Genomic DNA, 25,398 nt, shown 5'->3' with positions numbered 1-25,398 from the left:
TCAGCACTGTTTGCACATAAAGATGGATGCCCCTGTTTTTGAGCATATCTCTGGGCATCTGCATCTTGGAAAATGTTTGGAAAAGAGTGAGCATAACCCCTCTCCTACTTGGTGCCTGGCAGTCTAGCCTGACTCCCACAGATAGCTCGTAACAATCAAGGCTTAAAGTTATTTTTCAGAACTGTGCTTCACTTCTGTCTTTCAACTGCTGACAACCCTCCTAGTTGGTGGTTGAGCCCTACTCAGTGGAAAAGCAGCGTGGCTCAGTGGAAAGAGCGTGGGCTCTGGAGTCAGAGGTCATGGGTTCAAATCCCGGCTCCGCCAACTGTCAGCTATGTGACTTTGGGCAAGTCACAACTTATTTGTGCCTCAGTTACCTCATCTGTAAAATGGGGATTAAAACTGTGAGCCCCTCGTGGGACAACCTGATCACTTGTAACCCCCACAGTGCTTAAAACAGTGCTTTACACAGAGTAAGCACTTGAATACCAACATTACTATTACTTCCTAATAATAATAATAATAATAATGGCATTTATTAAGTGCTTACTATGTGCAAAGCACTGTTCTAAGCACTGAGGGGATACAGGTGATCAAGTTGTCCCACATGGGGCTCACAGTCATCCCCATTCTTAAGCATTCAGCAACTGCTTTGACCAGCTTGCCGTAAGCATAGACTCCTTGGGAGCAAGGATGGTGTCTACCAACTCTGCTGTACTGAACTTCTCCAAGTGCTAAGTACAGTGCTCTGCACATGTAAGTGCTTAATAAGTTATTTTGATTGATTCAAAACAAATAACAACAATAACATAGTGGAATTTGTTAAATTCTTACTATGTACCAGGCACTGTACTAAGCACTGGGGTGGATACAAGCAAAAATGTCAAACACATTCCCTGTCCCACGTGGAGCTCATAGTCCCAATCCCCATTTTACAGATGAGGAAACTGAGGCACAGAGAAATGAAGTGATTTGCCTAAGGTCACAAAGCAGAAAAGTGGTGGAGTTGGGATTAGAACCCATGTCCTTCTGATTCCCAAGGCCATGTTTTATCTACTGCCGCATGCTGCTTTCAGAACCTCATTAATTACTTGGGTCATCACGTCCCATCAGTTAATTTTGCACGTGGCTCACTGGTGACGTTGGTGAAACAGTTTAAAATGCTGGGTATGTCTTCTGTTGCAGATTAAAGTCTCACTGAGGAGGGTAACAACATTGTGGGTCTTCAACTAGATGCCTCAGTTCCACTCTGGGTGTCTGAAAAAAGTCACGCTGATCTTTAATATTCATTTGCTGTATCTTTGCAGAAAGCAGCATGACCTAGTCGAAAGAGCCATGGGAATCAGAGGACCTGGGTAACTTTGAAGAAGAGCTTTGAAGTTGAGAAAGGATGTGGTTTGGAAGATTTGAAGAGGGAAGACGACCCATCCACGATGCATTTCATATTGTAAACTTTTTTTAAAAAATGGTAATTGTTAAGCATTTACTATGTGTCAAGCCCTGTGTAGATACAAAGTTTATTAGATTGGATACACCCTTTTCCCACAGTCTAAACTGGAAGGAGGAGGATTTAATCCTGATTTTGTAGATGAGGTGACTGAGGCACATAGAAATTAAGTTATTTGCCCCAAATCACACAGTAAGCAATTGGCAGAACAGGGATTGGATCCCAAATCCTCTGGCTTCTAGGCCTGTGCTATTTCCAGTCCCTCCTTGTGGAAAGGGACTGTGCTTCCAACTCTAATTTATTGTAATTTCTCAAGCATTTACTATAGTGCTCTGCGCACAGTAAGTACTCAAATACCAGTAAGTGATTGTCATGTCTGGAGCCTGTAATATATCATACATCATACCATCATGACTAGCCATGATAAAAATAATTCTATTACACCCAATCCTTCACTGGGATGAAGAATACCCAAGTATAATTCTATATTCTATAATTCTATTTATTTATTTTGATGGTATTGACATCTGTCTACTTAGACTATGAGCCCATTGTCGGGTAGGAACTGTCTCTGTTGCCAAATTGTACTTTTCAAGCAAACACAGTGCTCTGCACACAGTAAGCACTCAAATATGATTGAATGAATGAATGAAGTAACGCAACAATGTGTGCCCAAATTCTTTAGTGACCTAAGATGCAATACATTTCATTTTTGACCAAATAATAGTTTCTAGGTCACCCTAGCAGTGACGTGACAAACAGGTAGTCAGGCACTTGGAAAAAAAAATATCAAAGCACATCATAACTAGGAAAAATTTTGTAAAACTAATCCATAAAGTTAAAGCTACAGTATCTCTTCTTCCATCCCCACTTCTTCACCCATGCATTTAGGCTCACCCCTTAAGAATTTAAGAATTTAGGTACTCTCCATTCCCACCAGACACTTCCCTTACTTGCAATTTATTTTAAAGGCTGCCCCCCGACCCCGGGCCTCCATTAGACTGCAAACTCTTCATGGGCAGGTATCATGTCCACTAACTGTATTGTCCTTTCCCAAGAAGTTAGTACAGTGCTCAATAAATACCACTGATAGAGTCCCATACACAAACATATAGAGTCATCCTGGCCATAGGAAGCAGCATGGGCTAGTGACAAAGAATAGCCCTGGGAGTCTGGAGTCTTGCGTTCTATCCCCAGCTCTGCCCCGTGTATGCTGTGTGACCTTGGGCAAATCATTGAACTTCTCTGGGCCTCAGTTATCTCATCTGTAAAATGGGGATCAAGACTGTGAGCCCCACGTGGGACAGGGACTGTGTCCAAATTGATTAGCTTGTATCTACCACAGCACTTTGAAGGGTGCTCAGTGCATAGTAAGCATATAACAAATGCAATTAAAAAAAGGATACAGCATTGTCTAGTGGAAAGATCATGGGCCTAGTACAATGCTCTGCATAGGGTAAGTACTCAAATACTACTGATTGATTGGCAGATTTACTTAGCGCTCACCAAGAGTACCACAATTATCATAAAAAATATCTTAAAAAAGAACTGTGGTGTGCTTCTGTATCAGAAATGCCATATCAGTTCAAAATAAAGCATTAAACAGGAAACTAAATTTTTTAAGTTCATTGTTGCTTATGTTTACTGGGCACAATGGACTATGAGCAATGACAAATTAGTTTCTTGTAAAACAAAGAAATGCAATACAAATCACTTAAACCAAGCTCTAGAGGCATAAACCTTGGGGTTGGTAACAGCCTCCATATGCTGTTTCATTCATTTTCTTACCAGAGTTCTTTCTTACACCTTTTATTTTTAACCACTGAAACAATGGTTCACAACATTTTTAATCACTGTTGTTAAAGATAGAATTTTCAGACTCACAATTTTTGAATGGTAGAAAGAACTGCTTGCCCTTATGGATTTGGATGGGTGTGTGAGAGATATAAAGGATTTTTCTGTTCAAAATTCTAACCCAGGCTCAAATAATTTCAGGTTCTTAGATTAAATTATGTTCTTAGAGAGAGAAGGGAAAGAGGTGTCAGAAAAGTCAGGTGCCAATTAACCCAAAGTTTTCACATGGAAATGATCCCTAACAGTGGAGCTGAATCTCATTTAGTATAAGAGTCTCATAAAAAATATCAGGTATTTACACACCTCCCCCACCAGCTTAAATTGCCTTATCAACACATATAGAATTCCTATACGTCTTATATATAGGAGAGGGTAGATATAAATTCCTTCATTGAACAGAGGTGGAAATTGAGGTAGGGAGAAACTGACTTGAACCAAGGTCACACTAAGGCCGTTATGATGGTGTCATTAAATTCTTCATCTCCTGTGCCTGTCTGATATAGTCTACCCCCTGGTTTAGGAACTCTGAAAGGTTTTAATGGAAATGGAACCTATTGGCTCATTTCATTTTAGCAGGTTGAATGAATTGAATGAGCTGGGAAAGCATCATGTCCACCTCCCCTAAGGGTATGAGAGCACCCCACCTTCAAATGAAAATATTTTCTCTTTATGTGCCAGACCCTGTTCTAAGCACTGGGGTAGATACAAGGTAATCAGGTTGTCCCACGTGAGGCTCACAGTCAATCCCCATTTTGCAGAAGAGGTAACTGAGGCACAGAGAAGTTAAGTGACTTGCCCAAAGTCACACAGATGACAAGTGGAGGAGCCAGGATTAGAACCCATGACCTCTGACTCCCAAGCCCATGCCCTTTCCACTAAGCTACGTGCTTCTATAATCAATAACAGCATTAACTTTAAGTGGAATTCAATCAGTGGTATCTATTGAGCCCTTACTCTGTGCAGAAAACTGTACTAAGCACTTGGGGAAGTACAACTTCATAAAGTTGGTAGACACCATTCTTGCCCTTGAGGAGCTTGCAATCTCTTGCAATTCACTTCAAGGAATGTAGCGTTGTGCTTACATTTGGCTCACGTATTCTGCTAATAAAAAAAATGAACTATTTTCATTTCCTTCCAACAAACGACATGGTTGGTGGAGACTTTCTGCTTCCCTATGCCAAGAAGGGAGCTCCTACGATCTCACCTTAAAATTCAGGCTTGGTGAATAACTCCGGAAATAATTTGGAGAAATAGGGACTATAAAAAGCAAATTTATGTTCAATTTGGATGTGCCAACTTGGTAACAAAAGGAAATCTTCTACTGGAAGAATCTGAAAACATAATTACGTAGGGTTTTCACTACACTGAGCAACTGACATGCCTGCTAATACCAACCAGTTGGTCATTGATTTAGACTATTAGAAAAACAGCTGGTCTCCTTCAACCAACCCTCCCTCAGCACATTCTTCAAAAATGTGTGATCAGTAACTAGGATGCACCTGGCAAAAGTCCAGGAGCAAATTCAATCTGAAATCAAAGTAATTGGCTACTTTCCGTTTCCCTAAATTCATAAACAAAAAGGTAATGGAACACACTGGTCCATTCATGTCAGTCTTATTTATTCCAGGGTTAAGGAGGAGAGTTTCTAGCAAGGGATATGCGCATCCTGATTTTTGGTGACTCAGACCTACTTTAAAACCCTGTTGAAGAGGGATTTCATAGTTTGCCATCATTTCAAACCAATAGTTACCTTGCTACTTCAAAAAAAAAAAAAAGGAATGCTGGCTATATTTCTTGGAGTTTTTTTACTCAGCCCTGAAGCTGTTTTTCAGAAGCTAATTAATCCGTTCACACTGCTCAATATTAATACATACCCTCCTTTTGGATTCCCCCCCCCCCCAAACACACACACACATTAAAAAATGTATACATGCAAAAATTAAACCAGGGTGATTTCAAAATGCTTCTCCCTAAAGGTCCTCTTAATAAGCTGACATGCACAGTTAGGAAGGCAATTGTATGACTATTCAACAACCCTCAGCCATATATTTTGGTGTCAATGGGGTGTGAAACAGCAGAACTCATCCATATGGATTCTTTCTCTCTGGGTTCATTTCTTTTCATGCATAACCTGTATGCTCACAGTTCATACCAAGTGGATTTAGGTGGTAATAGTAGTATTTATTAAGCATTTACTGTGTACAGAAGCAGTGTGGCTCAGTGGAAAGAGCACGGGCTTTGGAGTCAGAGGTCATGGGTTCAAATCCCTGCTCCGCCAACTGTCAGCTGTGTGACTTTGGGCACGTCACTTCACTTCTCTGTGCCTCAGTTACCTCATCTGTAAAATGGGGAAGAAGACTGTGAGCCCCCTGTGGGCCAACCTGATCACCTTGTAACCTCCCCAGCACTTAGAACAGTGCTTTGCACATAGTAAGCGCTTAACACCATCATTATTATTATTATTACAGAAGCTGCATGGCTCAGTGGAAAGAGCACAGGCTTTGGAGTCAGAGGTCATGGGTTCTAATCCCTGCTCTGCCAATTGAAAACTGTGTGACTTTGGGCAAGTAATTAACTTCTCTGTGCCTCAGTTACCTCATCTGTAAAATGGGGATTAAGACTGTGAGCTCCCCATGGGACAACCTTGTTACCTCCCCAGCGCTTAGAATAGTGCTTTGCACATAGTAAGTGCTTAATAAATGCCATTATTATTATTATTATTACAGAACACTGGACACAGCGCTGAGAGATTATACGGGTGGGGATTAGATACAGTCCGTTTAGAGTGGCTAGGCCTTTACCCTCCGCTTAGGGCCTAGTTAGGGTTTAGAGTGGTGGTACCCCTTGAACCAGGAAAAGAACTGGGGCACCTTGTCCATCCTGGGGATAAGCTGGGGTCCAAGGCTACCCGAAGCACAAAGGGAGGAAGAGAAAGATGAGCAGAAGGAGCAGGGTGACCTGGTGGAAATAATAATGATGCTATTTGTTAAGTGCTTACTATGTGCCAAGCAATGTTCTAAGCGCTGGGGAGGTTACAAGTTAATTAGATTGTCCCACGTGGAGCTCACAGTCTTCATCCCCATTTTACAGTTGAAGTGCCCACTGTTAGGTAGGGACCATCTCTATATGTTGCCAACTTGTACATCCCAAGCGCTTAGTACAGTGCTCTGCACACAGTAAGCGCTCAATAAATATGATTGAATGGATGAATGAATGAAAGTAACTGAGGCCCAGAGAAGTTAAGTGACTTGCCCAAGGTCACACAGCTGAAAAGAGCCCAAGCCTGGCAGTCAGAGGACCTGGTTACCAATCCTGGCCCTGCCACTCGCAGACTGTGTAATCTTGTACAAATCACTTCAGTCAATCATAGTACAGCACTCTGCGCTCGATAAATAATTGCTTGGGAGAGTACAATATAAAATAGTTGGTAGACATGTTCCCTGCCCTTAAAGAGCTTACAGTTTAGTTCTTTGTGTTTCAATTTCCTCATCTGTAAAATGGGGATTCCACAGCTATTCTCCCTCCTACTCAGACTGGAAGCCCAGGTGGGACAGGGACCGTGTCCAATTTAATCATCTTGTACCAAATCCAGTGCTTCATTTGGTGCTCAGGACACAGGAAACAATTAAATACTACAATCATTAACGAGAGAAAGGAGGAAAGCCATTCTATGATGGCCAAGGTAGCCTGGATTACCCAGATGTAGTGGAAAGGAGAAGGGGCCAGTTGGTGTTGCATTTTAGAGAACAAATCCTATTTATTGAGTGCTTACTACTTGCAGAGCACTGGACTAAGCACTTGGGAGAATACAACAGAATTTATGGACACATTTCTGCCCATACAGAGCTTACAATCCAGAGAGGGAGAGCAATTCTATTTGAGCACTTACTGTGTACACAGTACTGTATTAAGCACCTGAGAGAGTACAATGAAACAGAATCAGTAGACAAAGTTCCCTGCCCACACAAGTTTACAGTCTAGAGGAACATAAGTAGTGGGCAGTAGGAGAAGGAAATTACTAATTCCCAAAGTCACCGCAAAATTCAACTGTACTTCCATGTTAAATTTATTACCTTGAGTGGGGAGAAGGGGTTCTGTAAACCGCAGATTAAAGGGAATGCCATTATAACCATTATTAGGTAATAGTACTGTTAACGAGTCACTGCAACTCTGCTACTCCTTTGATATTTGGAGACTAAATTATGGCATCTATCACTATTGCCCTTCGAACTGAAAACAAATCAATCATTCATAACTATTCACTGAGTGCTCACTAGACAAGAAGCTAATTGTAGGCAAGAAATGTGTCTGTTATATAGTTATACTGTACTCTCCCAAGCGCTTAGTACAGTGCTCTGCACACCACTAGGCACAATAAATATGACTGATGATTGAAAAATACTGGGTAGGGTATTTACAAAAAGTCAAAGAGGTTAATGGCTCCACCAGGAGAGGAGTGGGAGAAGACTATATATAACTCATTATATAATATATAGTTGTATATTAATGACCTTCAAGTAAGAAGAATGCGGACATGAAAGATAGATTTGCAAAAACACACTAGTTGCTTATGTAGGCAATTCAGGGAAAGGAGGTGCTGAAGCAGCGTGGCTCAGTGAAAATAGCCCGGGCTTTGGAGTCAGAGGTCATGGGTTCAAATCCCAGCTCGGGCAAGTCACAACTTCTCTGTGCCTCAGTTACCTCATCTGTAAAATGGGGATTAAAACTGTGAGCCCCCCATGGGACAACCTGATCATCTTGTAACCTCCCCAACTCTTAGAACAGTGCTTTGCACATAGTAAGCTCTTAACAAATACCATCATTATAAATCATGGGAGCTTTCAGTTGTTAGCTGATTCAAATAGGTGTTGGATCAGGATTAGTCTGGTTCCATCTCCAAATAACCATAGGTCCAAATGGATCCTCCCCAGTCACTTGAAGCTTGTGGATATCCTAAGGTAAAAATCACCTCTGAGTCTCTCTCTGTCCCAACTAAACAAACCATGGTCCATGAGGACTAATGCATATGAACACAGTCCAAAATAATGATGGCTTTTGGTGCCCATGTCTGGGAGTCTTTCCAAGCCTTAGGTGCATTATAGGGCCTTGTCAAGCTTTCCATGGGCAAGGGAGTAGCAAGTTCCCTGAGTTCCCTGCTGTGCCAGGCAGTAATTCAGGGTGGGTGTGTTGGGTTAATAATACCCCAGGTTCTACCCTCTGCCAGCTAGTGAAGGGGGAAATAATCACATACTGAAAATACCCTTCAACAAATCTGAGCCCCAACTTAGCGATGAGAACATCACATATGTACCCTGCAGTTCTCCGAGTGGATCCGGCCAACAGAACACAGGGAAAGAATGCCTTAGTGAGATAAAACACTGATGCTGGCTTCTATTTCTTTTTCATGACCAGGCATGCTAGATTGGCAAACAAGCAAGGGGACATTCAGAAATGGCATGATTTAAAAATACTTGCTTTTCTTCCATGGGTTCAATTAACAATTCCGAGAAAAAGAAGGTAGTAAAGCCAGAACAGGGAAAGTGTATTACTACGTGAATAGATATGATCTGTTAGAGGACAGGTTTTAGATGCCTGAAGTGTTCCCTCTTGGGATTTTTTTTTTCTTTTATTTAAAGCTTAACCTTTCCAAGCTCTTACTTTGATGCTCTCGCTAATGAAAGAGCAAATGGGAGCTGGGAGTGTATTTTAAAGGGAAAGACGTTTCATTCCGATTTCTTATGCTTCAGTATTTTTAATCCCCACTTGTTCAAAGCTTTAGAATGGATTTGTCACAGCTATATGACAACTGGAGTAAATCACATTCAGTAGGTTGGAGAGTGAGGCCAGAAACCATACTTAGCATGTTAGAAACTTGACAACTTTAATTAGACAATCTGCTCCTCAACCCCATGAAGAAGTGAGCACGTACTTCCCATACCACCTCCCCAGCTCCCTGCGACAGGGAATAAACCTGAGTTTTAGAGGAATTTGGATCTGGTTCATCTAGTGGGTTGGGATAAAACTATAGCTAGGACAGTAGAGTCTCGTGTTTTATTGTTGATTGATTAATTGATGGGGTGAGGATGGGATGAAACAGAAAGGAAGTCTGAAACCCAAAGGAAACTCCCCTTCTAGAAATCCATGAGAACACTCAATCTTCCATACTACCATCAACTGATCACATTGAAAAGACAGATATGAACAAGCTGAAGACTTTAAACTTTGAGCTGCTAAGGTCAACTGACTTCAAAGAGAATTTCTAAGCCCAATCATCATCATCAATCGTATTTATTGAGCACTTACTATGTGCAGAGCACTGTACTAAGCGCTTGGGAAGTACAAATTGGCAACATATAGAGACAGTTCCTACCCAACAGTGGGCTCACAGTCTAAAAGTGATGAGACTTGAGGGAAATCATGCCACCCTTGAATTACGGTCATGAGGAGTTTTTTTGACATTATCTCTATCTCCCTGTTGCCAACTGCCCCCTTCAGCTACACCAATCCCTTTCTTCTGACCTTGATTATCTTGGTTCTTCTTCTTCACAGTGTTCGGTGCATAGGCACACGCAAACACGTAGTACCATTATTATTATTACTACTATCATTCTCCAAACTCCCAATTGCCTCTTGAATCCTTTTTTCCTCTGGCTTCACTCTACCCACCAGAGCCTTCAGCTTGAGTTTCTCCTCTGGGCTTGTGCTCTCCTGGCCTACAGAGGGGAGAAAATCTTCTCACCACTGTCTTCTTGGATTCTCTGATGTAGTTTTGCTCACACTGAGCAGGAGTTGGAGAAAACCCTGGTTTAGCCCATTTCTACACTCCACACTGAACAGCTCAATCTTGTTGTGGGCAGGGAATGCTGTCTGTTTATTGTTGTATTGTACTCTACCAAACACTTAGAACTGTGCTTTGCACACAGTAAACACTCAATAAATGCAATTGAATGAATGAAAACTGACTGTGGAAAGTGTAGGCTGGGACAACCCAGGGAGTTCCTCCTCTGCAACTCTCGACCTCACCAATTCTGAAATGCCACTCGTCCATCCCAACTTCCTTATTTGCCTTCTCTCCATCCCAGGAAAATAATTTTGTCCCAGAAGGGCCTTTGTGATTTAGTGGAAAGAGCACGGGCATGGAAGTCAGAGGTCATGGGTTCTAATTCCAGCTCCACCATGTCAGCTGTGTGACTCTGGGCAAGTCAGTTAACTTCTCTATGCCTCAGTTACCTCATCTGTAAAATGGGGATTAAGACTGTGAGCCCCACATGGGACAACCTGATGACTTTTTATCTACCCCAGTAATAAGAACAGTGCTTGGCACATAGTAAGTGCTTAACAAACACTATCATCATTATTATTATTATTATTATGCCACTATGTAGTCCCTCCTGCGTTTCCCATCTGATGAAAAAAAAAAAATTCTTGTCACTGCCCTCTCCACTGAATTTAATTCCTTCACCCCCTCTTACTCCATCGATTTTGCACCCTCCACCCCCCAACCCTAGATAACAACAGTAATAACTGTGGTATTTAAGTGCTTTCTATGTGTTGTAGAAAGCATGTGCTTTCTATGGGACAGATACAAACAAATCAAGTTGGACATAATTCCCATCTCACATGGAGCTCATAGTCTCAATTCCCATTTTACAAATGAGGTAACAGGCACAGAGAGATGAAGTGATTTTCCCAAGAAAAGTGCAGACAACCAGCAGAGCAAGGATTCAACCCCAAGTCCTTGGTCCGTACTCTATCCACTCTGCCATGCTGCTTCTAAATCGTATCCTCCCCTCCTGAATTCATGACACATGGTGGAAATACAGATGCCAGGCTAAATTCAACCACTTCAAATTCATCCTTATTTGTTTTAATTCTGCCTTTTCTTAGCACAGAAATTCCTGTCCCCCACCATTTGTTCCAGACATTTCAGTTCCTCCTGAATGAAGCCTCCAGGGTCTCTACCTTCCCATTCTCTTGCATCTGATAGCCTTTCCTACCACTTTCTTCTCAAAACTGACACATTCAGGTAGGAGGTCCCCCTCACCTCTCTTCCTCCCCAACATCCATTTTCTCATCTTGCAAGAGATCTTCCACCTTCATTCAAAAAAAAAAAAAAAAATCTAATCGCCCCCATCTGTGCCTCTGACCTCTTCCTATCTCACCTTCTAAATACATTTATACCTACTTTTTTCTCCCTTGACTGCCTCTTCCAACTTCTCGTTCTCCTTTGTTTTCAACACATCCAAAATAACACTTCCCTGAATCCCACAGTGCCATATCATTGTTTCATTTCCCTCCTGCCACTCCTGCTCAAAGACCTCAAAGCAGTTTTATACACCTCCCATCTCCACTTCTCTTCTAAATCCTCTCAATCATCAAAAAATCCAGTTTCCATCCTCTTCACCTCCAGTGTGACCACATTAAGCTCACCAACGACTTTACTGTTTCCAAATCTATAGAACTGCACTGTACCCTCACCTGTCTTAAGCACTGTGGACCACTTCCATCTTGTAGAAACCTTGGTTTTATTGGCGTCATTCTTCTCTGGCTATCTTCCCCCCCCTCCCCCCCCCCCCACTCATCCATCTCTGGTTGCTTCTTCTCAGTTTCTTTTCACTGAACCAAATGATTGCTCTATTGAAATTCTTCCCACTGATTTCTCTCACTTTTTCTTCAACACAACCATAAGATTGCCCTTTCATACCCAAGACTTTGACCATTCCACACACTCTCAAAATTATCCTATTGTTCCCTATTTGTCACTGTATCCCTAATAATGGGAAATGAGTTCTCTCAACCCTGCTGTACCCCCTTTCTTTACTCCGATGTCAACTTCTAGATTGCTGGACCCTAATCCCAACTCCTTAACATACCTTCATTCTAGAAGAACCATCTTTTCACTTGCAAGGCTATGTTCAGAGCCCAGCTCCAGCCCCACCTCCTCTGGGAAGCCTGCACACCTGGGACAACGGATATCTTTTTTTTTTTCCCTTTTGCTCTGTTTATCTGAATAAAGTATCTTGAATACATTTAATGATTCTGTTATTTGCAATCAATTTTACTTATAATGGGCTGAAAAGGTCTGAAAGCAGAGGTTGTCAGTTAGCTAGAATGCCCTCTATAGGGTGCTGGAGATCAGGTGGGAATTTCAAAACCCTTGAATGGCTCTAGTAGGGGTCCTGATACCAATTGATATGTTCTTCGGGAAAATCAGCAACTGCATCCTCCAAAACATCATGTTTCTGTTTCAAGGTGAGTAGTTAATGGAAGTCTTATACTTCCAGTTCAAGGACATCCTTCATTAGGATAAGTTTCCGCAAGTATAAAAGACCTTCCTATTCAGACAGTGAGTGTGGCACTCTGATTCATTCATTCAATTGGATTTGAGCACTTACTGTGTGCAGAGTACTGTATTAAGCACCTGGGAAAGTATAATACAGCAATAGAGACAATCCCCACTCAAAACAAGCTCACAGTCTTGGAGGTGGGGCAGGGAAGACAGACATCTATATAAATAAAATTACTGATAAGCACTGTGGGGTAAGGGGGGAGAGCAAAGGGAACAAGTCAGGGTGATGCAGAAGGGAGTGGGAGATGAAAAAGTGGGACAGTCTGGGAAGGGCTTTTGGAGGATGTGCCTTCATCAAGGCTTCAGTGGGGGGCAGGGGTTGGGCCAGAGGAGAGAATAATCATCTGGTGGATTTGAGGAGAGAAGGCATTCCAGGCCAAAGGCAGGACGTGGTCCAGGGGTCGACAGTAAGACAGGAAAGATTGAGGCAGAGTGAGAAGGCTAGCACCTTCTCGAGCAAAGCATGCAGGCTGGGTTGTAGAAGGAGCAAAGCGATATTATACTCTGCCATGAAAATACACCACTTAGAACCTGGACAACAGAAAGTATCTCTTTTCCATCAAGCACTGTTTGGTTTGCAGAAAAGACAACTTTCAGAAACACCAATTTATCAGTTCATTAGTCTCCCGAATAGACAAATCCTTCCAGTATCACTGAAGGCTGGAAGAATGTGAAGGAAGCTAGCTGTTGGAAAAAAAAGACAAAACACAAGTGCCTGTTTGTGGTTAGACAAAAGCCCTGACTTAGGGGTAGCCTAAACTCCACAGACCTGCAATCCATCACCTAGCAGAGTCAACTGCTAATTAACAACCAAATTAATTTTTTTTTAAAGGGGTCAAGACATCCTTTGTTTTGACATTTACATCGCTGGCAATGTATTTTCTGATTTAGCATGCAAAACACAGCACTCATCTCTTTTTCATTAATTGCCTTCATTTTTCATGTGTTCTATTTGATTTATAGTCAATTAAAAAAATACCCCCCAAAGCCGTGATTCATGTTTGTTAAGTATAAACATGATTAATGCAATGCAATTACATTTCCACATATGACATGTCTGGTTAGGACTCTCATGGTGACATGATCAAGTGTTGTCTCTTATCATGACCTAGAGTTCTCACTTAACTAAATTGAAGCTACTGAAAAAAGTGTCTGAAGGCCAAAGGCAAGTGGTGCCCAAATACAATAAATTAAAAGGTCACCTCTGTCCACCTCAGAGGAAAAGATGAACTTGCCTACTTAAAGAATGGCAGCAGAGCACATTTGTGATGAGATGTTATTTACCTCTTTCAATGGCAATGTCTAGGATCACAATGCATATGAAAAAGAAGAAACTCTCAGTGTTAGCATTTATTGACCCATTCTCATTAAGAGGGAAAGAGGCGTTGAATGAAATATCGTAATTCACTCAATCTTATCACACTCCTAACAATTCCTTAGAAGCGCTACTACTTTCCAACAGTGTTTTCCACCTCAAAGTATTTGACACCAGTGTCCTTGGATTTTAAAGACAATCAAGGAATAAGGTCCCATAAAAGACCATCCATTATAAAATGAAAATCGGAGTCTAAGACTCCACATTCAACCCTGCAACGTCTTCAACTTATGTCATCTTAATTCAATCATATTCAATAAAAATAACAATAATTATTGTATTTGTTAAGCGCTATGTGAGATTCAAGGTAATCAGGTTGTCCCACATGGGGCTCACAGTTTTAAACTCTATTTTACAGATGAGGTAACCGAGGCACAGAGAAGTTAAGTGACTTGTCCCAAGGGGCAGAGCCGGGATTAGAACCCACATTCTCTTACTTCCATGCCTGTGCTCTTTCCAATAAGTTTTTAGAGTTTGGGAAAGAACAAACAACAAACAGTGACAATCGCTGCATGCAATGTACAAAAGGTCTTAGTTCTATGAGATACACATTATAGGATGGCTGGGGGAAAACAAGGGGATGAGAGGAAGAAAAGTGCCAAGCACTTGGTAAGTGTATTGCACCCAAAAGGTGTTCAATAAATACTATTAGGGCTACTACTATGGGGGGTATTTTGAATCATTCATTGTATAAGGAGCATTCATCTTCCTTTGTGTGTGTTCTTATAATTAGAACTAAGGAACCAAAAATCAATCAGTGATGTTCATTGAGTGCTTACTGTGGGAGGAGTACTAAGCACTTGGGAGAGTAAAACAGAAGGTTGTTGGTAGACAAAATCCCTGCCCACAAGGAGCTTACAATCTAGTTGGGGATATATCTTCAAACTCAGAACACAAGTGCTTTGAAAAAATCTAAGGCAGAAGCAAACCCTCCCAAGTTGAGGGAAAACCTGAGAAAGTTTGCCCAAGTTATAAATCGGTCAGGGAGGACAGAAGTGCTACCACAGGTAGAATAAAAATATTTTTCCTGTCGACATTCGGAAGAGATAGATGCCATGTTTTGAGCCTGACAGCTAGTTTTAAAATGACCTTTTAAAGAGAAGAAAGTAGAGTTAATGGAAATAAAAGTAGAATAAAGAGCAATTTGGATGTGAAGAAAATGAAAGGCTTGAAACAGAGAGATGTATAGGAGTGAACAGTGAATAAAATATTAGCAAGTCACAAAGAAGAGTGGAGATGACTATTAGTAACAAAGTAGAAAAGATAAGGAAATAAGAATTGAGTAGAATGAGGGAAGATTAAGAGTGATGAAAAAGGAAAGATTAGTGGATGAGAATGGGCCCTAAATGAACTTTGCAGTCTCCAGAAAAATGTTGAAAGAGAAATTGGTTGAAAATAAGTCTAGGGTCATAGACGGATGTACCATTATTGCAATAAGAACCCAAGAAAGAATACTGCTTGTGTATGCATGGTATGGTTGGGTCTGAAGCTCTGCCATTGCCAATAACATGAATGTAGCTGAAAAGGCCAATTTGATCATCAGGACTGTCTTCTTGGAGTAGGAAGGACACCTACATACGTGAAGGGCACCAGAGAAACAAGCTTGTTGGGGTGCTTAAAATCATTACTTCTAGTCCTGTAAAGATCTCCACATTTGGAGATCCCCCAGCCTCTCTTGGTATCTTGAACTCCAAAGAATTAGAGATGAACCACCGGACATCGTGAACAACGCATAAGCCCCGAGACATTAGAGATCACTTGGGGCATCTCCGATGTAAGCCGAGTTATCCACCAGTATGCATTCTCTAGCTCTAAGATTCCAAATCCAAGGCATACCTTCCCCCACCCCTCAACAAGGGGTAAATGAGGGAACCATCTAGGAAGTAGTAATAGTAATTATTAAGCACTTACTCTTGCAAAGCCATGCACTAAGCACTGGGAGAAAACTCTACAGATGAGATGTAGACATGGTCCCTGGTTCTCAAAGGGTTCTCAGTCTGAGATGGGTGGCTGTTCTTCCTGAATGTTCTTTACAGATGCAGATTTTCCAACCTCTCCTGCTATCTTGATTTAGCACCCTGATTGTCTAGTTACTTCTCCTCACATCTTACCTAAATCTATTCTGCTTAAATGAAGCCCATTTACACCCATCTGAGGAGAGGGAATTGGTCAGTGTCCACCTTCTAAAAATCTTCAAACAGTTGAACACACACTTCTCTTCTCTAGACCAAACAGGCTAGTTCCTTTTTCCTTTCTTCACAGGATCCATTTTCTAGCCCTTTAATCACTTTTGTCATATGTTTTAAAGAACAATAGCCCTAACTAGACCCAATTTTCCTATAGGCCTACAGAGTGAATGATGGCTCACTCTAGACTGTGAGCCCGTTATTGGGTAGGGACCGTCTCTATTTGTTGCCGACTTGTGCTTCCCAAGCGCTTAGTACAGTGCTCTGCACACAGTAAGCGCTCAATAAATGCGAATGAATGAACAAGCTCCACTTGTCTGCTTTCATCTTCTGCCTGATGCACATGGGGTTGGCCAACAGAGTCCTGCCCTAGATCCCAAAACACACTTGCTCTTGCTACCCTTGATATCCTCCTCTAGTCACCACTGGCTTTAGAAAGGCTGAAGTCTCTGGCTGGCAGATTTTGGTGCCTGCTTCAGAGCTCTTCAGCCACCTTATCATAAGCCAGAGTGGGATTGCCAATGAGCCACATACACAAGGGGGCCACCCTGGCCTGTAATGAAACAATCAAGAAGAGGCACTCTTTGGCCAAGTTGTGATTCCAAAGACAATTTCCCTGATCCAACTTGCAAAAACAAAAACCTGGAATATTTTTGACTATCTTGATTCATTTCCTTCCCCTGAATGTTTTGTATTCTTAGGGAATGTGATTCCATTCAGAGTTAACTAGCCAACTCAGAAACAATAGCCACAAGTCCCCTAATTACTCACACACACACTTTGGTACTGGCATGTACAAAGTCTGTTATAGTTTAAATTAAAAAGATCACCCTAAAGTAGGATTGTTGCCTGCTTTTCAGTGGTGAATTATAAAAGTTGTTTCATGTACTGAAGATTACAAAAACAATCCCAGTTACAGGCCTGCTTTGCATACCAACTCTTAATTTACATATTCATGGTGGGCGTCACAATCCAGTGCATGTTAACATCGATGCAATTGCGGATAATGACTTGGAAAAAAAAGCAGAGCAAGCAGGAAAATGGTTACTCACAAACAGATGCCTTTTAAAGTACTGATTCTGATAGACACAAACAAAAAAGATGCAGGTTTCTGACCACCCTATCCAAGTGTCACATCTTTTAGACTGTGAGCCCACTGTTGGGTAGGGACTGTCTCTGTTGCCATCTTCTACTTCCCAAGCGCTTAGTACAGTGCTCTGCACACAGTAAGTGCTCAATAAATACGATTGATTGATCTAGGCATCTGATTAGTGAGACTCCCCCATACTGAGTGCCAGTCATTGCTGCGTATTCTGTGTCTGGTCATTTACCCTGCTCTGGTTGTTTAAATAATTCAATTTGCTTAATTGTCTCAAGGTGTTTATGGGCATCATTGTGCTCTCTCTCTCTGGCTACTAAACACTGCATCTTAATTACTGTGTCAGTTCTACACCAGTGCATTTTATCCCAGCCCCATGTGAAAGCCCTATCAACTATGACTTAAACAGCTGTTCGTTCATACATACTGACCCCACCTCCATACAAATCTTGGTCATAAGGCTCAGGAATCCCAGACCTCAGCTGGCTCGGAAGGCTCTTGGAAAGTAATTACTTGAAGTAAAGCTACTGAAGGGGTGTTTCTGTATTCTCCATTCCCAAGTCATCCTTAGTGGTATGCAGTGACCAAGAGCAGAAATGAATGTGACAATGCATTTGTAATCTGCAATAAGTGGAAAAAATGGTACAGATTTTGATTTCCTAATCAGGGCTTGGATGGGAATTAAGGAGCTAGTCAAATGGTCATATGTTTCAGTAACATTGAGAGACCTTTTCACAATTGTTTGGTGTGGACAGGAGCAAACAAGATCTTCAAAACCTTTTCCCTTCCCTTATCTTTTCCTTCTTTGGGTATCACTCTCCCACCCCTCCCTTTGTATTGACATGAGTTTGGAAACCTGACTGGGCTCTAGACCTTCATGGTTTTCTTACAGTAGGAAAAAGAAAATAATAATGGACATAGTTATCTGTGTTACAATAACCACTCCTCTCAAGTTCTGAACTAGGGCAATGCAGAAAACTAATAAAAAGCAATTTCCCTTCCTATGAATTCTTTATCAGAGAAACAACACATTCATTTCCTCTCATTTAAGAGGCAAATCAGTCTGGAGACCAACAGCCCCATAACTCGCATTTCCTTCTGGAAATGCCAGAAGATGCTGAAATTCTGAAGAGCAACTCAGAGTTTCTAATAGCAGGTCCTTTACCAACTCTTCTTATTGTTCCCTAACAAAAGCCACATTTGGGAGAACTCAACACTCATCCATGGACAAGCACAGGAGAACGTGCAGCAAAAAGTTTAAAACTATCTAGTTGCTGACAAACCAAAGCAGATCCATAACTATTCAATATATTCAGAAGCATTGGTAAATTCAGATATGTCTGGAATACATTTCATAAGTGACATTTCTTACAGTTTACGATCAGCTGGTCCTCAACAAATTCAGAAGGCTGGGTAATACGAAATTCTTTTTGCTGAAATCCAGGGGTGCATCCTAAATCATCCGCGAATGCTAACAGCAGCACCTGAGGAAACCACAAACAGAATCAATATTTTAATAACTTGGTCATTCATTGCAGCACCTTCAGCCAATCTGTACTTTGGACCGGTATTCTTGGGATTTAAATTTTCTATTTCAGAGAAGAGGAAAATTTCCCCTCCTGAGGTAAGCGACTAGCCACTTAGTTTGGTTACAATTTTTGTAATGCGAACGACATGGAAAAATGCAAAACATGAGCAGATGTCCCCTTAAATTACTGTTAAAGAAACAACTTACTCCAAATTTTCCACCTGCTGAGAAACCCAAAACAGATTTTCATTATGCAGACTTTAGCGGCAAGCAGAAAGTTTCATGTTTTGCCTAGCCAAGGGCATGCTTCATTTCAGTTTATGCAAAGAGATGTTTCACCTGCGAAGGAACTAAACAGAAATAGAAGCATCTTATTGGAGAGGGATGGGAAGGGAAAGTTTAAGTACAGCTGTGACAGCCTAGCTGAGTTTTCAGTTTAATTCAATTTAGCTAAAGGATTTTAAAGACAGCTGAACATCAGCATTAAATGTGGTGTGAATGGATTCTAAGGGTTGAGCTTGTTCATTGCTCAAATTCACTCCATGCCTACTGTTTGCTAAGGCAAACAGTGGAAGTCCCTACCCTCGAAGGGCTTATGATCCTCCAATTTAGGCATTAAAATCAATCAATCGTATTTATTGAGCACTTACTTTGTGCAGAGCACTGTACTAAGCGCTTGGGAAGTACAAGTTGGCAACATATAGAGACAGTCCCTACCCAACAGTGGGCTCACAGTCTAAAATAAAAGCACCATACATGGGTGTGACAATTTGTTTAGATTGTGAGCCCTGGGTGGGACGAGGTGATGTCTGATTTGAGTGTGTCATAACTTCCCAGGCACTAAATCACAGTGATTGGGAAATAGAAGCCACCTAAATATCACAATCATAATTTTTATTTTGCCCTAGATATTCTTTGTATATCATTGCTATTGAAGTGAGGCTGGAGAAGCATACAAAGACAAAATATTAGGGAAACCAAGAAGGGGTTGGTGAGAGGATACCATAGTTCACACCAGCTTGTTGCTGTATAAAGACAAAAAGGACTGCCTGGGAGAGAAGGCACCAGCCAACCACTCTTCTCATTCAAGTGATCCATGCCTTGTTCCGTCTACAGGCTATAGTGTATACGGGCGCTGAACCGAATCCAAATTCAGTTGGACTGACCAGAAATTCTATAGAATGAGACCCCTCTCCCCACCACCCAGCCATTACCTCCATGAGATCATTAAGCCGCACAGCCTGAAGAGACCCTCCATTGTATCTTTTTGATCACTTACTGTGTGCAGAGCACTGTATTAAGCCCTAGTGAGAGTACAACAAAGTTGGTAAACACATTCCCTGCCCACAAATATGCTGCCTTCAGAGAAGCAGAATAGCCTAGTGGGTAGCGGACAAGACTGGAAAAATAAATGAACAAATAAATAAACGATGGCATTTATTAAGCACTTATGTGCAAAGCACTGTTCTAAGCACTGGGAGGTTACAAGGTGATCAGGTTGTTCCACGGGGGGCTCACAGTCTTAATCCCCATTTTATAGATGAGGTCACTGAGGCACAGAGAAGTGACTTGCCCAAAGTTGCACAGCTGACATTTGGTGGAGCCTGGATTTGAACCCATGACCTCTGACTCCAAAGCCTGTGCTCTGACCATTGAGTCACAAGGACCTGGGCTTTAATCCTGACTGCACATCATGTATGCTGTGGCACCTTGGGCAAGTCACTTCACTTCTCTGTGCCTTAGTTACCTCATTTGTAAAATGTGGATTAAAACTGTAAACTTTTTGTGGGACAGGGACTATGCCCAACCCAATTATCTTGTACCTACCACAGAGAAAGGTTGGCTGAAAAGATAATTGTAGCTGAACAGGTAGACGTAGCAGAGAGTTTAAGAGTCCCAAAACTCATTCCTGTCACCTCCTTCCTTTCTTCCAACTATAATTCTGCTTAAGTCTTTGGTTCTATACCAGGTACAGCAGGTTGGTAAAGGCGGCAACGAAGAGACAGTTATTAGATTGGGGGGGACCAGCTGCCAAGGAACATCTTAAGAGTCCAAATTAGAAAAGTAAGTGGAGAATGGAGGTTGAACTCAAATAAGCTGGAGGAAGGAAGTGATTAAATAAAATGCAAAGTTATAAACAGTTATCAGTCATAATGTCTTCAGAGAATTCTGCAAGAAAGGCATGACCCTATTTTAAGCAGGTTCTGCAGCGGTATTTCCCCCACCAATCAGTATTCCCCAATGGTCTGGCCCTAATCATTAAAAATAATTATGGAAAAAATTGCAAATGGTGAAGGCTGCAATGGAGCCCAAAATCAATCTCTCTAGACTTCTAAATCTTTGGAGCAATGCTGTTTTTGCCTAGTAGCCTTTTCTACCCTTTGCTGTCTTTTCACACCTCTCTGGCCTTACACTTTGCAAATACGCCTTTTGGAATCATATTGGAGCATTCTATGTTGCCCAGAAAGAAACACTAGTTGAGTATCATTAACTCAAATGATCTAAAATGGGTACAAGAGTGTGCATTCTTTGATTCTTCCTCTTTCTGGGCAGAGAAATCCAGAGTTCTCTAATGGATTTATGGATGTGCATTGCCAAAACATAAGATCATAAAAAAGTCACTGCAAAGCCTTTTTTCTTCAAAGAATAAAATGAACTGGCTGAAAGCTTCAGCATCCCTGCTTTTCACTTCCCTGACCTTCTTAAAATGTCTTTGGTTGGTACATAGTCTTTCCTAACAAGCTCTGTTAACACTCAACATCCAATCGCTCCTTCCTTGATCACTGTACTTCCATGAATCCATGAGTAACTCTGCAATTTCCAAAAGAGAGAGTGGAAAAAATTCTACCCAGTTGGCAGCACCACTTAGCGACACTGATTTCTGGTCAGGCCATCTGACATCACCAGTCATGCTGAAAAAGGTGCCAGCAAGCTGGCACAGTGGAGGTGGTGAAGATTTAATCAGAAATATAGCCAAAGCTTTCTCCCCACTATGTTGAAAAGATTGACTTAGAGCTGATAGGAGTAGGGGTGGGAGGGTAGAGAAATGAAAGAGAAGAAAGAGGGACTTCAATATAATAATAATACATATAATAATAATCTAATGATTCCTATAATGTATGCCTTGTCTGGGCTCTGAAAAATGGTTTTCCTCTGTAGCTCTCACTTTGGAGCCTCTGCTCAGTCCAAAACTGCCTCCTCAATGGACATGGCCAACTGAAGTGAGTGGTCTGACAACTAGATATAAAAATAGAAAATTTACAGTGCGAATGTTAGTCCCCTCATTTCAAGCTGATGAAAAGGGACTTGGAAATTGAGTACTTTTTGTCATAATTCATCAGGCTTTCACGGATAATAGACCTTCAAGCAGGCCTCTTGATGAACTGGTCAGTCCATCCATCTGATGCATGCTGGGATATTAGATCAGAGGGTCTCTGGCATAGCCTGCATCCTAGACTCTGGGGCAGTTCTCAAGTGGGGCAACACTGAGAAATCCAAACTAGTGTAGGGGGAACTATATATGCGGGAGATTCAATCCATTCAGGAAGCAGCCCTGGAAGCCCGGACTAAGCCAGCATCTTCCGAGTCAGTCAGAGATCCCAATGGCCTTGGAATAGACCACCCCTCTGGGATCCTCCAGACAGGAGTCTGTCTGGCTCTGACTTCCCTGGTATCCCTGGATAAAAAAACAATCTCCAAATCCATCCAGTTCAAAAAGTATACTCTCCCCTGGAAGACCCTGAAGCTGGCCCAGGGATAATAGCCAGAGTGGACCCCACAGCCAATGGGCCCACATAGACATTTGTGTCAGGCTGTGGAGTTTCCAGTTGGAAATTAAAAAAAATGACTCCCTGTATCTCACTGAGGAGAATGCTTGGCTGACATGACAGCAACTGGAGTCCACTTAAGCTTTCGCTTCCCATTCATTTGCACATAAAGCAAAAATCTGCATTAGGGGACTGGGGTTGTTGGCCATTCCTTCTGCCAACCAAGAGCAGGCCCCTTTGGGTTAGCCATGGGAAACCAGGAAGCAAGTAACAGTTTGCCTTATCTGTGAAGCACCGTGGCTTAGTGGAAAGAGCACGGGCTTGGTAGTCAAAAGAGGTGGGTTCTAATCCCAGCTCTGCCACTTGTCTGCTGTGTAACCCTGGGCAAGTCACTTAACTTCTCTGTGCCTCAGTTACCGCATCTAAAAAATGGGGATTAAAAATGTGAGCCCCACATGGGACAACCTAGTTACCCTGTATCTACCCCCGTGCTTAAAAAAGTGCTTGGCACAGAGTAAGCACTTAACACCATAATTATTATCATCTTCTCGGGATTGTGCAACAAAGATTTGAAAATGGGTTGTCTCAAATAGTGCCACCTCTGCTCAAGCTGCAGGACTGCTAAGAATGCCTTCCATTCATTCATTCAATTCTATTGTAGCACTGTACTAAGCACTTTGGAGAGTACAATGTAACTATAAACAGCCACATTACCTTCCCACAACAACATAACAGTCTATGGTCCAACTGGGGGTTCCAGAGCAGTCGTGGGGAGGCAGGAACTAGAGAGACTTGTCTGGATTGCATGTGACCATGGGCATTAGAAAGGAGACTGGATTGTTTCATAACCCAGGGAGATGTCATGTGGGGCTGTAATTCAACCTCTTTTCCTTGAGTTTCATAGTTTGAAAGCCTTTAAAGCCAACCACCCAACTGTTATGCAATTCACGACTCTGTAGCAGCAGGTTAATTACAGACCTCCTCTTCAAGTCCCCCTAAGAGAATGTGGAGAACATCTGTGGAGGTTTTGATGGCACTACATCTCATCCAAAAGCTTCATCACTTCAGCAAGAGGATAAGAGGATAACCTGAAAACCTCACCCTTTATGGCAACTTATAATAGCGAAACAACACGTGAAAATACAACCAGGCCAAAGATCTCTTAGCAGGGAACTTTCTGTGACCCCACCATGCGCCTTGAATATTTGCTTTCTTAGGCTTCAGGAAAGTCTAAATACAGAGCAAGCTAGAGCTTTTGTGTTATAAACAGGACTTGTGTTACATCAACTGAGCAAACAGACTGACCTTTACTCACTTCAGAATAATTATAAGATGTTGGCCAGGACTTGATGTTAGTGGAACTTTTTATTCAGGCTCTGCCTTTCTTCTCTGCCAGACACTAGACAAGATGTCAGAATTGTCATCACAAGGAAGGATTTTATTAGTTCTCTTTTAGAGGGAAAATCCTCCTTGTAATTTATTTTTCACACCAGAAACATCCTTCTATTGAACTAAAAATCTCTCATTAAATTGTACTTTTGCAAAAGGCCTTCACTTTAATGAATCTTCCCAAAAGGAAATAAACTAATCACAAACTAGTGTTGAAAACTCAAGGTTGTTTACCATAACTTCTACCCATCACTAACTTTCACCATATAGAGGAATTATTTAAATGGTAAAGAACAATCTTTGTCATTTTCAAGTTCACCTGTGTCTGATGGAAATGTAATTGGTTAACTACACCTTGCTCTTTGCTCTTTACAATTATAAGGTTCATTTGTGCTCACCCAGAAGCCCGGCTCCATGTTTAGGTTGTTGTGTCCCGCATTGACAGCTGTTTTTTAAATTAGAGAAGCAGCGTGGCTCAGTGGAAAGAGCACGGGCTTGGGAGTCAGAGGTCATGGGTTCTAATCCCAGCTCCGCCACGTTTGCTTTGTGACCTTGGGTAAGTCACTTAACTTCCCTGAGCCTCAGTTACCTCATCTGTAAAATGGGCATTAAGACTGAGCCCCACGTGGGACAACCTCATCACCTTGTATCCCCCCAGCGCTTATACAGTGCTTTGCACAAAGTAATAATAATAACGGTAGTTGTTATGCACTTACTATGTGCAAAGCACTGTTCTAAGCAGTGGGGATACAAGGTAATCAGGTTGTCCCACGTGGGGCTCACAGTTTTCATCCCCATTTTACAGATGAGGTAACAGGCACAGAGAAGTTAAGTGACTTGCCCAAAGTCACACAGCTGACAATTGGCAGAGCCAGGATTTGAACCCATGACCTCTGACTCCAAAGCCCAGGTTCTTTCCACTGAACCACACTACTTCTAAGCCACACTGCTTAGTAAGCACTTAAATGCCATTATTATTATTATCTCCATTTGGCCACATTAACAGTACTAATAATGATACTTAAGTGCTTACTATGTGCCGGCTGGGGTGGTGACAAGCAAATCAGGTGGAACACAATACCCATCCCATGTGGGGCTCAGTTTCAATCCCCATTTTACAGATGAGGTAACTGAGGCACAAAGAAGTGAAGGTCAAGGTCACACAGCAAACAAGTGGTGGAGCAGGGAGTAGAACCCATGACCCTCTGATTCCCAGGCCCATAATCTATCCGTTCGGTCATGCCAAAAGGCCCTGATAAAATATAATGACTACCTTTCAGCTAGCTGGGGAATCAAGGAAACAAGCTGCTGTTTTACAGTTTATATGAATTTTCAAGGCCTGTGCATCAGTAAAGCTAAATATGTAATGGCCAACCAAAGCCCTCTGGGGAAAAGGCATATTGT

The 25,398-nt window shown here is 41.8% G+C and overlaps 1 protein-coding gene across 2 annotated transcripts in view; it reads right to left on the bottom strand.

The window, feature by feature from the left end:
• The window catches only part of CDH13 (cadherin 13), a 991,500-nt gene that overhangs the window by 798,108 nt on the left and 167,994 nt on the right, over positions 1 to 25,398 (bottom strand). For both annotated transcript variants that reach the window (XM_038754876.1, XM_038754877.1), the window contains exon 2: positions 18,683 to 18,794. In XM_038754876.1, coding sequence (XP_038610804.1) covers positions 18,683 to 18,794 — 112 coding nt within the window. The remainder of the gene's footprint in view (positions 1 to 18,682; positions 18,795 to 25,398) is intronic.

Source organism: Tachyglossus aculeatus, chromosome 11 (assembly GCF_015852505.1).
Source record: "Tachyglossus aculeatus isolate mTacAcu1 chromosome 11, mTacAcu1.pri, whole genome shotgun sequence".
In the NCBI taxonomy this organism is placed as follows: domain Eukaryota; kingdom Metazoa; phylum Chordata; class Mammalia; order Monotremata; family Tachyglossidae; genus Tachyglossus; species Tachyglossus aculeatus.
This window is presented reverse-complemented; position numbering and strand designations above follow the sequence as displayed.